Source organism: Triticum urartu, chromosome 1A, assembly GCF_056163025.1.
Source record: "Triticum urartu cultivar PI428250 chromosome 1A, HENAU_Tu73, whole genome shotgun sequence".
NCBI lineage: Eukaryota > Viridiplantae > Streptophyta > Magnoliopsida > Poales > Poaceae > Triticum > Triticum urartu.
Genome location: NC_141873.1, coordinates 287,347,759 through 287,360,295, shown reverse-complemented (window position 1 = coordinate 287,360,295; position 12,537 = coordinate 287,347,759). Strand labels below are relative to the sequence as shown.

At 46.0% G+C, this 12,537-nt stretch overlaps 1 protein-coding gene and 1 pseudogene across 1 annotated transcript; both read right to left on the bottom strand.

The window, feature by feature from the left end:
- Positions 1–7,582: 7,582 nt before the first annotated feature.
- Positions 7,583–8,621, bottom strand: LOC147990895 (protein FAR1-RELATED SEQUENCE 5-like; annotated as a pseudogene).
- Positions 8,622–8,675: 54 nt separating this feature from the next.
- Positions 8,676–10,283, bottom strand: LOC147990894 (uncharacterized). Its single transcript, XM_087538441.1, has 6 exons — positions 10,269–10,283; positions 10,112–10,174; positions 9,925–9,985; positions 9,695–9,826; positions 8,719–9,141; positions 8,676–8,680 (listed from the first exon to the last, which is right to left on the bottom strand). The coding sequence occupies exons 1-6, from the start codon at positions 10,281–10,283 to the stop codon at positions 8,676–8,678; spliced, it is 699 nt and encodes a 232-aa protein (XP_087394567.1).
- Positions 10,284–12,537: the final 2,254 nt, after the last annotated feature.

The window sequence follows — 12,537 nt, the reverse complement described above, 5'->3', positions numbered from 1 at the left end:
TAAGCAAGGAAGATTCCCGCTCATCTGATACGGATTCCAAGCGTGTGGGTGGCGACACTTCTGCATCAATAAAAGAAGGGGTTGCAGCGACAATTCAGAATGATATGCCATCCACAGGTGAGACTCTTGGCACAACAGCTCCAGCTTCTGGTGGTCGAGAGGTTGCTATGGCGACCGTTTCGCGAGCTGGTCTTCCACCTAGGCGTTGTAGCCCCCGCAAGCAATCTGCAGACATACCCAATGCACCAGCTATAGCTAGGAGCAGCAGAGATGACTCTGGTTATGTGCCTGCGTCCACACTGTTCCCACTACCTGCCAAAAGCAATGTTATGGAGAAAACGGAAGACCAGAGTACAACTGACCCAGGTGGCAAGTTGGACACGACTGACGGAGGTGAACGTTCGGAGCAGACTGCGTCTTTACCCGCCGTGGAGGACCCCAGCTTAAATCTGCGCACTTCTAAGCTCCCAGTCAACATTGGTGTCCCCTACAGCCCAAACAAGAAGATTGGCAAGAAAGTTGCGACTGATACCGTTGACAACATGCCCCGCCCTACTAATAAGCCTGATGATTCTACAGCAGACGAGACAGAAATGTTTATTGATCTGTCACCCCTGGATTATGCCAAGCAAGTTGTTCACGGTCCAGCTAGTAGGCAGGAGAGGCACCCAATGGCTTTTACCCCACCGAGTTGTAGCCTTGGCATCGATCGCAGTCAAGATGAACCAGCGGTGCAAGATGCTATGTCTGTTGCCTTTGCTTTCCCGGCAGGCATGGCCACTTTAGCTCAGTACACATGGCAACTGGAGTTGTCTCCACATGGCAACTCACTTTTCTTGCACCTACATTTTCATTTTGCATCCTTTTTTCACAAAAAATCTTGTTTCTACTTCCAAGTATCCTAACCCGTTGTTTGATCCTTGCAGCCACCCCTGAGGATATTATGCCGTCACATGATGAAGCTTACCGCAGGATTGAGGAGGAAGCATTGAAGAGGAGGTCCTCATGGGGTTAGGGGCAATCAAGTTCTACCGTGCCTGCTGAGTCGGTATCTGAGGATACCGCTAGAAGTGCCACCCCTGGATCTGTGAGGCAGCATAGGGTAGTTCACGCACCACCTGCGAGTGACTACGAGCCCGAAGTCAAGGCCACAAAGGATCAGAACCAGTTGTATGATATTGTCAAGCGTTTTGGAAATGTGAGGTCCAAGAGCAAGCACATGAAGGAGCTGAAAGCATAACGTCCACAACACACAACCCCTCATTTGCTTTGCTCTTATTTTTTTCTTTTGTTATTTCAGCCATGCTTTGTTTACGTTTTATTTTTTAATTTATTTGAGTAGACATGATTCTTTCATGTTATATCATTTTCATACACCTCATGTTTGGACAGAACCAAAATCATACAATGTGACACGACGTACGTCGACCTGGGTGATCTTGCCGAGTTTGTGAGGCCACTTGGCGAAATGTCGAAGAATGTAGTTGTGTGTGGGATTGACTTCATCAAAAGGCATATGGACATTTGTTCCGACAAGACGATCATGCAGTACAGTGTGACCTGCAAAATATGGGATGGTGATTTCCATCATAAAATCTTGAGGAAGCATTTTGTTGCGCATGGTGATTTCAAGCTCACACTGAAGAAATGTGTGAGTGTTCCCTCCTTGTTTGCATATTTTTTTGTCCCATGCTATGTTTTGTCAGTAGCTAGGCTTCACATGTGGGCTACATACTATTTTTTGTGACAGATGTTTCATGTGGCAACAGCTGCCATGTAAAATAAGTTTGACTGTTTTTTTAATGCAACTTGTGTGGCAAATTCAATTAGAATAGTTGGCAACTTGTTCATACATGGATGGCAACTTCTTTTCATTAAACATGGCAAATAAACATTCTTTGCAGGGGCATTTTATGGACACTCGCTGCTTTGTCATTCATGTAACTCTAATTGCATCCGGCAATATCTTTTCAAATCATTGTTCTTACTACATCATTTTGCTGTTTTTGATTTCAACTCTGCTTTTTCCCTTTATTTTTACTTTTGCAGGTACTGTTCCCCATGTTCCAAGAGCTTGCACCATAGGACCCACATGACAAGTGTGGTCACCACTACGCGATTTTCCTTGACCTGAAGAACCAACGTTTTGAGGTGCTTGATTCAATGCGTTCAGAAGCCGATGCAGACCTTACTACACACTAGTTGGTCCCCGTGCGTTGCCACGGATTAAAAAACTATATAAATACATTGGTCAAATAATTGTTCTATTTCGGAGAGGTATGTCAAACATGATGGACAAATAGCAATTCTTTCTCCACTTCTTTTCTCCTGAACAGTCACCGTGACTCTTTTTTCCCCGTGAAATAGTAGGGAAGTCCATTTCCCGGTGCCTCTGCCAACAACCCGTACCAGCACACCTTCCCCCAAAGCCGCCACCTCCCATGTTGCCGCCGCCACCGCCTCACCGCCGGGCCACCGCATCTTCCTACCCCCTCCCCCCACTCCGATGTCGTCGTGAGCAGGAAGCCGCCTCCACGTCCCCTGACAGCTCCTCCAACGCCGCCCGCTCTCCTCACGCCTGCACGCTCATCGGACGCCACCAGGCCAGCCACCTGGTCCAAGGAGGCGCACATCTCATCGCCGGCCAGCTTCTTCGTTGACACCCGTAAGTTGTTTGAAAGTATGCCCCAAGGTACAAAATAGACTCCGTCGACGAGCTATTTTCCACAATTTCCGGTGCGACTCCGACGATTCCTTATCCGATGATGAGGAGATGTTGGCTGCCATGTTGGTCCATAACCACCTTAATAGGCATCAGCCGTTGTTTCGGGGCTTAATTCTAGGGCACATTCCGGCGTTGAATATAACTTGCAATCGAACAAAATCGCCGTCCGTTTGGGTCTGCAGTTTGGAGTTTCTCTAAGAATCGTCGCAAATATAACTTACAATCTAAAAGTTGTGGCTTAGAAAAAGTAGAATCGAATGAAAAAACCGTCATACTTTATATGTATTAAGTAGATCAAATAAAAATCTCTCCGTAGCTTCTTTTGTTTAGCACAAACGATGCCATTCATGCAGCTAAACGAATTCATCTTCATCAAAGTGATTCTTCTGTTTCGCCAATTATTTGTTTCGTGCCTCGCATCAATCTTTCCTGCCAAGTAGTTAGGGAGAGTATAATGCATTCATGGAACTACTGCATATTATAAACTTGGTTGTACAAGCTATAACTGGAATGCAGCTATCCATTGTAAACTCTTTTACTTAGATGAATTGTCCAACAGAAAATAAGAACAAAAAAATTGCACGTACCTTTAATTACTCTGTGGTGGAGGGGGGCAAATGAGGCCTTTGACTTCATTTTGGAGTGGCAATATACACAAAGACATAAAAATTGGAGCATACTACTTGGAGAAAAAGGCATATATATATATCAAAACCATGTAGTATGCGCATACTTATGGCCAGAAAGGATTTTGATAGTTAGTTGTGTACCAAAACCAATCTGCATGGCCGGTAGGCAAATCTGCAAAGACCAAGGTACGATACTCGCCAAGATGCAGATAGCCAGAATCCATCATGGTCCTTCCATATAGAAATAACCAAAATTATTTTCCATGCTTCTTCCCTTGCCCTGCAAATTCCCTCTTTGTAGGGCACTGCGTGATCTGAATTTGGACGTATATACAAACCATCTTTGATATGAATAAACAAAGCAAAATTAAAGCAAACTTCAAAAGAAAAACATACAGATAGGATTTCCTGTCATTTAATCTCATGATAGGTAAATTCTTTCGAAGTAATGTAATCTGGCAAGTAAGTAAGTATTACCTGGATCCCAAAACATATGACACATCACTGGTACCTACAAATGTGATGCAGGTGTCAATATCCATTGCGCAAATAAAAATATGATGCAGGTATCAAATCAAGCTATCTTCATTAAAAAATTCAAGCTGCACCATTCCACATGTACCGTCGGTCTCTGCCACCACTTTGGCAAAAGCATCAGACGCAGGCTTGATCGCCTGCACAATCCAGTTAAAGCAATTGCCTACAAAAGTACAGCACGCTAGCTTCAGATGGCATGCAAAAACACATCAGGGTACTCAGTCCACATCACTGCAGACTAACCAATAAGAGGGAAGTTTAGATCAAATAGAACATCCTCACTCCATCAGCTGGACGCACCTATCGTCCTAGTGAAGATGGGTGATGAACCGGGAGCACACACTACATGAATCAGAACTACACATACATAACCGAGAGCGACAATTTTTGTAGGAAAAGGAACCGCCAGCTAGCATCACACAGAGACAAAGGGAGATGGAGTAGCATCTGGCTTCCGAGAAGGGGACCAAGAAGAAAGCCAGTAGCAGCGGCGCGCCGGCCAGGGACTGGGGCACGCAGTCGACAGGAGCAGCCGAGCAGTTGTCATCGAACTCGGCGTCTGAGTCGTCGTCGGTCCATATTAGCAGTGGCGGCGGTGAGCATGTGGTACAGGGCGGTGCAGTAGGCGGTGTACAGGCGAGGCTCGACGGCGATCGGGACAAGGGAAGCACGACGGCGAAGGAGACGAGCATCCAACAACGACGAGAAGGGCAGGTCATCGTGTACACGAAGATCGGGTGGCAGAGCAGCGTCATCCACGGACAAGGTGACGACCACCGTGACTTCCAGCCGGACAAGGAGGGGCAGGGAGAGGCCGCAAAAGGCATTGATTGGCCATGCGTGGTACATGGCGGCGGATCGAGAGCTGTGGTGCGTGGCCGCGTGGGACGTGGGTTCGTGGGCGGCAGGTTGTTTCCTCGGTTTATTTTCACTGTTAAATCGGTGGGAGGTTTGCATGTACGAGGGGGAGGGGGAAGATTTTTTTACTACGTGCGATCGAGGGGTGGGATTGAGCGGTCGGCTGGTTTCGATAGAGGTCGAACCATCACGACGTTCGATCCCCCTTTAATAGTAGAGATGCTGAATACTTCATCAACAACCTCAAAGAGACATGGAACCTTCACTACGAAAACTCAAGGGTCCAGATCGTTCATTTTCCAATCGAGTATATCGCGACTACGAAGCAAGGAAACCGGTAATTACTATCTTTTTTTCATGTGTCCTCTACACCAATTCCTAAACCCTTTTTGTCACCTCTGCATTGAAGTTTATGATTTTCTGTGTTCTCTTGAGTTGACCTGATTTTTTTTACAGGACTGACTGTGGCTTTCACATGTTGGAATACCTTGCAAAGTGGGAAGGCCGACGGGTCCCTGTCATCACAGCTGCAATGGTCGTTGAGCTCCGCAAAATATACACATGGAATTGGTTGATGAATGAAGATTTCAACACGCGGTCCAACGCACGAGAGTTCATAGAGGAAGTTGTCAAGAAAGCCAACAAGAAGTACAAGTGATCACATGGTGCTCCATACCGCACGCCCACCTTACATTCTGTTGTCGAGGAATGTAAGGTATTACCTTGTTCTTTCAAAACTATGTCTGTGTACTAAGTTATGACTGCATCTCCCCGTAGCCTAGTATATAGTGGTGGTGTGTGAGCGACATTTGAATATTCTTGTGATATATGTGTGGATGTGAACCTACTTAGGTGTGACAGCAGCTGCATTTATGTTTTTTCAGTACTATTATGCGTTCGTGGTTGGTAGTGCCAATTTGGTGTCTTGAATGCGTCTATGATGTCTGAAAACATGGCAAATGTAGTTGATCATACACGGTTAGTGAAAGTTATCATTTTTTCATTTGGCTTTTTGCGGTTTTTACATTTCTAACTATATCGATTAGCATGGTAGTTCGTACGCAGCCGTAACCGTGTGGTTTTTGCACGTGATTGTTTCAACTTGTTTTTCATAGTTGGCACACAATACAACATGTGTGGACTAAAATGCATTGACTGAACATGGAAATCTATGCGATGGCAGACTCAGTACAAATAACGTGGCATATTCAATAGAACTAACATGGCAGATTCAATAGAAAAGGCATGGCAGATTCAGTAGAAAAGGCATGGCAAATTCAGTACCACACACGGGGCAACTGCAGTTATTCATTCATGGCATTTTCCTTCAAATTCTGATACCCCTCCAGAGTCATTCTCCCATTTTTAAAAATTTAGAACATCTACCTTACAAAAAATGTCAACAACAACCAAGTCACAGTGCTCCAATGTTGCTTACGGATTACCCGACCCTTTCTTTGTTTTCTTGTGTTTTGCTTGAATCTCCAATCCCGATTTGTATCTTATCTCTTTTGGATGCCCCTTTGTGATGGAACGGGGCGGGTTCCTGACCTAGGTTTGTGTGCTTTCTGTTCCAGATCCTACCTCCGAGTTTTCAGATGATGGCCCCGTGGACGAAGGCACACTTGAGGTGCGGGGGAACTTGTGTAAGGCTTCCTCAGCTTTCCTCTTCTTGATCTCATCAAGCTCTCTTTTCAGTGCCTTCCTGTGTTTTTCTGCAACCCTCGCTGTCTCATCACTCTTGCACGCTTCATCTATTAGTTCAGAATAGTTCTTTGTCAACACAACGTGCCTAACGGCTTCCATGGTTGACTCTGGTCTCTCATCATGCATAGCCAAAACTGCATTTGATGTTTGTGGCCCCAACGCGTCGTCAGCGTCCCAAGTCCATTGCCGCCGTATGAAATGGCGGGGAATTCGTGTCACCGTGTTCATGTCCATTACTTTTAGTATGTGACAGCACACAATCCCATCCCATTCGAATTTGCAACATTGGCAGTAGTATTCACCTTCGCTTATCGAGGCCTTCACAAAGTAGTTCCTTCCTTTGTTTGGGTCTTCAGGTTCTAAATCCGACATGCCCAAGAGAGAACACACCTTGAACGTATTCGTCCACCTGGTAAGCCGTGTACATGCTGGCACGCTTTATTTCTTCCTCGAATCTGCAAGTTTTTGTGGATTTTTAAACTCCTATATGATGTTTTGCAGCACCTTATGCTGATGTAGGTTGTAACGTAGCAAAGGCATCTAAAATGAATGATGGCATGGAAATCTTGTTTTTTTTGCCCACATCTGTTCTTGTGTTGTTTGTTTCCATACGGCAACTGCATGATATTTTCACATGGCAAATGCATAACATTTTAATCGGCAAGTGCATTACATTCCATCATGGCAAATGGAACTACAGTTCATTAAACATGGCAACTATAGCTGATTTCACACGGCAACTACAGTTCAGTAAACATGGCAACTACAGTTCAGTAAACATGGCAACTATAGTTGACTTCACACGGCAACTACAGTTCATTAAACATGGCAACTACATATCATGATTACCCTGTACTCAATGGCTACTTTCAACATATCAGCATTTCAAAAAAGCTGGCAACTGCATTGCATTCTATATGGCACCTACTACCTTCATGCTTTGTGCAAATAAGATGGTAACACAACTAACTTACTTGTTAAAAATTTTGTTGGTATATGTCTTGCTCATCTGCCTCTCCATTGGTAAATATGTTAGCAATTTAGGTCGCTTGAGCACGGTGTTTGCTTCTTGCTGCAGCTCAGATCCTAGTATTTTTTGTTGCAAAGCTATGTATTGCTTGGCAAACTACAACAATGAGTTGCCAGGGCTCACGTACTGCTTCAGAACAGCATTGAACCCCTCACTGCGCTGCGTAGTCTGCAGAAATGGGAAGAAGCATTGCATGAAGTAGGCCGGCACCCAGTACATTCGCTTCTCCCACAGGCTAGCAAGCGTCTCGTTGTCTTGGACTTGATATGTTTCAATCATAGTTGTCCAGCTTCGTTCAAACTCCTCCACCATCAAGCTGTGGTCCATGCACAACTCGAATGCCTTGTGTGGCTCTGGACGGTCAGCAAAGAACGGTCCTAGCATCTCCTCAGCCTTCTTTATAATATGCCACCTGCAGTGCCTGTGCACTGCCAACGGAAAGACCTCCTCTATGCCTGCACGCATGCTAAAATCCTGGTCTGTTATTATGTTCATCAGAGCAAGTCCACCCATGCACTCCAAGAAGGTTTTGAACAGCCAAGTGTATCCATCCGTGTCTTCATTCCGAACGAGCCCGCATCCAAACTGCAATGACTGATTGTGGTTATTTATTCTTATGAATGGAGCACATGGCATCTTGTACATATTAGTGAGATATGTCACGTCGAACGAAATGCAATCTCGGAAATGTTTGTAGGCTCTTCTTGCAGCACCATCCACCCAATACATGTTCCTGACACAGTCCTCGTCGTCCAATTTTATCCTGTAGAAGAAATCTAGATCTGCTTTTGCTTTCTCATCGAAGTAGGCTATCGTGTCTTCTATGTCAGCCAACCTGCTCTCTCTACGGTACTTTGCCTTTAGGTTTGTGACGTCTGCCGGTATGTAGGGCATGCTACTCAGTCTACCATCTCCGCTGTGGATGAGGGACATTATTTGGACCATTCTTGATGGACCGACGTTATAATCATGTAGCAGCTTTATGAATTTCTTCTCGAGGGGGGTGAATCCTCTATGGGCGCTCAAAAATTTTACCAGGTCAAACTTCTTTATGAGTTCGTGGTTGTGCTCGTCAAAATATTCAGTGACCACCCACTGTGCTCCATCTATGTTTAGCTTACACCGGACAGGGCATTCCGTCTTGATAATGATACCTCTCTTTCGTTCCGGAACGACAAGCGCAACACCTTTATCCTTCTTGTTCCTTCGTGCCTTGTAGCACCTCATCTCACCTTCTGCTGTACTCGTTAGTTTTTTAATTTTCCTATGGTATTCGGTATTGACTGCAAACCCATGGAACATTGCATATCTCTGGTAGAATTCCTTGGCATCTTCGAACGAATCAAATCTCTGCCCAACATACGGTGGCTGAGGTACCATGATTTCTGATTGCCCATCTTCTTCATCCCCTTGTGCTTCGTCACCAGTTTCATCATTCACTTCAGTATCAACGGCTGTTTCATCTGCTTGAGTGTTGCATGTGCTGGTGTGCAAAGGTGTGCTTGTCGGCATTGCTGGAACGGTTGCCATTTCCGACACTGACTCTGCATTATTTGTGGCAGGATTCTTGGCTGGCTGGTGGAACTCTTCTTTCGCGTGCTCAGAGGATCCCGCAGTAGATGTCCCCGCGCTGCTGTTGATTGTAGTTGAAGGTCCTGCAATTAAAAAGCAGGTACAAGTGCAAGCATTGCTTGAATGGCATGTTTATCATAACGTAATACAACATCTACATGTGATTTGGCATGACATCATTCACACAGCAAGCCGTGGAATCTGCATATGGCCATGCATGGCAACTGTAGTTTTCCAGTCATGGCAGCTACAGTCCAACAAACATGGCAACTACTATTGCCAACACATGGTAACCAGCATCTTTTAGCATCAAAACTTGGATTCTACAGCCATGATAGCTATAGTCCAACATACATGGCAACTACTGTTGCCAAGACATGGCAACCAACATCTTGTAGCATCAAAACTTGTATTCTAGGTACGAGCTCACTAGTCAAATGCGATCAATCATGAATGTTGCGCACAATCATATAGCAGTTGGCAAATCCTGAAGACAATAGATGACTTTTTGCACGCACCACTTGGTAGCATTTTTTGTTTGTTTTTTCCACCACCACCGTGACAAATCTACTTTTCCTCCCATGCTTTTCCCACAAAAGCAAATCCACTACTGTTTTTTTGTTTCACATTTTTTACCTTGTTGTGCCGCATGTGTTGATCGTATCTGGTTTGTCATTCCAATTTGATGTGCTCTATCTGCAATAGCGTTGGCCTGCAGCTGTGAAGCTTGCGATGAGACGTTTGCCGATGTGGTTTCACCATAACAACCTATGATCATTTTAGTATTTGGTCAATGCATGGCAACTGTAGTTTGTACAACATGGCACATGTAGTGGTGCATCCATGCCACACAGATTTGTTCACACCTGTCATCCACAGTTGTTTAGACATTTTGCAATCACATTTTATGACACATGGCAACTGCAGCTGTCTAGGCATGGCAACTGCAGCTGTCCAAGCATGGCAACTGCAGCTGTCCAGGCATGTCAACCCCAATGTCACCTATGTTCCTTCTCCTAATTCACTGCTCTAAACTTCACTTCATGGACTCACCTGTGTACGATGTTGATGGCAGGTACATGGTTGCCGCTTGATGCCACGTGCTGCATGAAGGTCCTACATTTTTCCCATATAACTCGTGAGTCTTTTGCCATCTTTGCAAGTTTAATTTCATGGCCACACTAGTATGTTTCTTTTTCGTATGTGTTACCTTAATTTTCCACATTAGCTACTTGAAGTTGGTCACCCGTACATTTGTCAGCGTTAGCGCCCTGTGACTGAACTTGCCATGGTATCCCCCTGAGTGTGGTTGGATCATAAGAACTTGCGAAAAATGATTGTAGGACATAAGTAGAATGACACCTTCCTCGTCACAAACATGGCAACTGTTCCTTTTTTTAAATCATGCATCGTACCGATGCCCGCGTACTGCTCTAGTAGTGGCAGCAACGGCCCTGCAGAAATGAGTTGATTGTACTCTGCTGCATCCCAAGGGGGCGTTTCCGGCCTTTGAGAAAACCAAGGATCAGTGCCGTCTTCGTGATTCATTCTTCCGCTTTTTTTCTGCCACTGTGTTTTATGTCACTGCATGAACAAGAACGCATCAATAATTCGCAAAATGCATCCTTGTTGTTTGCACATAGAAGATAACACGGCAATCTTATCACATTTCCTGCGTAGGCAACCAACACATCATGGCAAGTAGGACATGCACATTAATTCTCTTTTCTAAAATCTGGATGCCAGCTATCATTTTGAAGCGATGGCAACAGCCAGTAAAATAGGATGACAAGCAACAACATAACGTGGTGGCAACTAATGACAACGATAGGTGGCAACTGATGTTAGATACAAGTGGCAATTATTTTTCCTCCCTCCCTGTGCCAAATTCCTCCTTTCTCTCCCTACTTTTAGTGATTCCTATGCATCCTTCAGTACCAACTGCTCGCACCAAGCCAACCCAGAAGCTTAGCTCAACTCTAGTACAGAATATGGCAGATCTGGCGTATTCTGGTGGGAAAATGTGAATACACACAAAACCCATGGTGTGTTTGCCCAGACAGCATGGATCTAGCTGGCATCTTCGTGGGCAATCTGCAATTCCAAATTTCTGGACAGAAGAAGGCCGAGAAACAGAAGGAGATCGGAGATCCACCTATTTTAGATCGTCGTCTTGGGAGGGCGGGGTTGGGGGTGTTGGTTAGCGGTGGGGGGGCGCTAGGGATCTGATCTGGTTGCCATGCCAACTAGAGAAGGAAGGTGATGGAAGTAGGGGATCGAGAGGTAGGAGACGACGGCGCAGGTCGCATTGGGGATCGAAAGGAGGCCAGGACGACGGGCGTGTTGGGTCGTGCGGGCAGTGCGGTCGTTCGCCCGGACGTGTGGGCGGTTATGCCACACACCGGACCTGCGTGCTGTGGCTGCGCGCGCCCGGACGCGGTCGTGCGGGCGGGGTCGACTCCGTGCCACACAAGGCATGCGACACTATCACCCGATATGATGCAGGGTAGGAACCCTATCGCCCGATATTTCACGAAAGGAGCAGAATCCCGCGAAGAGCACGAAGAACACAAAGGGGAAAACGAGAGAAAACACTCAAACCAACTTGAATAGGTCACACATGTGCTAGATCCTCGGATACATGGAACGATACATGGAACGATACACGGTACACGATCAACTAGGGACGATACATGGTAACCGGTCTTCTTTGTGAGGAGGTCTTGAACCCACGGGGGGATCTTCCCTTAGAAAGGGGGATTGAATCCAAAGGGATCTTCTCCGAAGAGGCCACGGTCTCTCGCAAGGAGGAGATCAGATATGGATGAGTGTAGCTCTATCTCTCAAATGAGCTATCACAACGCTAACCCTCACTAGGAGGTGGAGAAGGTCTATTTATAGTCTTAGTGCAAATAGGGGCGAAGTGAAGGGGTACATGGGCCTCAGGCCCGATCTGTGCATAGACAGGCATCGGTCGTCCGATAGGTATCGGACGTCCGGTGGCTCGTGAGGGTCCGGTCATCCGGTACTTGTCGGATGTCCGGCGTTTCGGCTCGGATGAGGTGGCGCCGGATTTCCGGGGACGGTCGGACGTCCGGATGCTGGAGTGTGTCGGACATCCGGGACTTGTCGGACATCCACTCATTTTGGCTCGGGTGCGGTGTCGCCGGTCGTCCGGTCCGGGCCGGTCGTCCGGTGGGTCTTCAACCGATACTAACCGATAATTGTTGAAGAAGAAAGGTGGGATGCCAACCGGGGCATCCCCAAGCTTAGATGCTTGATACTTCTTGAAATATTATCTTGGGGTGCCTTGGGCATCCCCAAGCTTGAGCTTTTGTGTCTCCTTAATTCCTCTCATATCACGGTCTCCCTAAATCTCAAAAGCTTCATCCACACAAAACTCAACAAGGACTCGTGAGATAAGTTAGTATAAACCATTGCCAAAACCTTATCATACTCTACTGTAGCAAATCACTAAA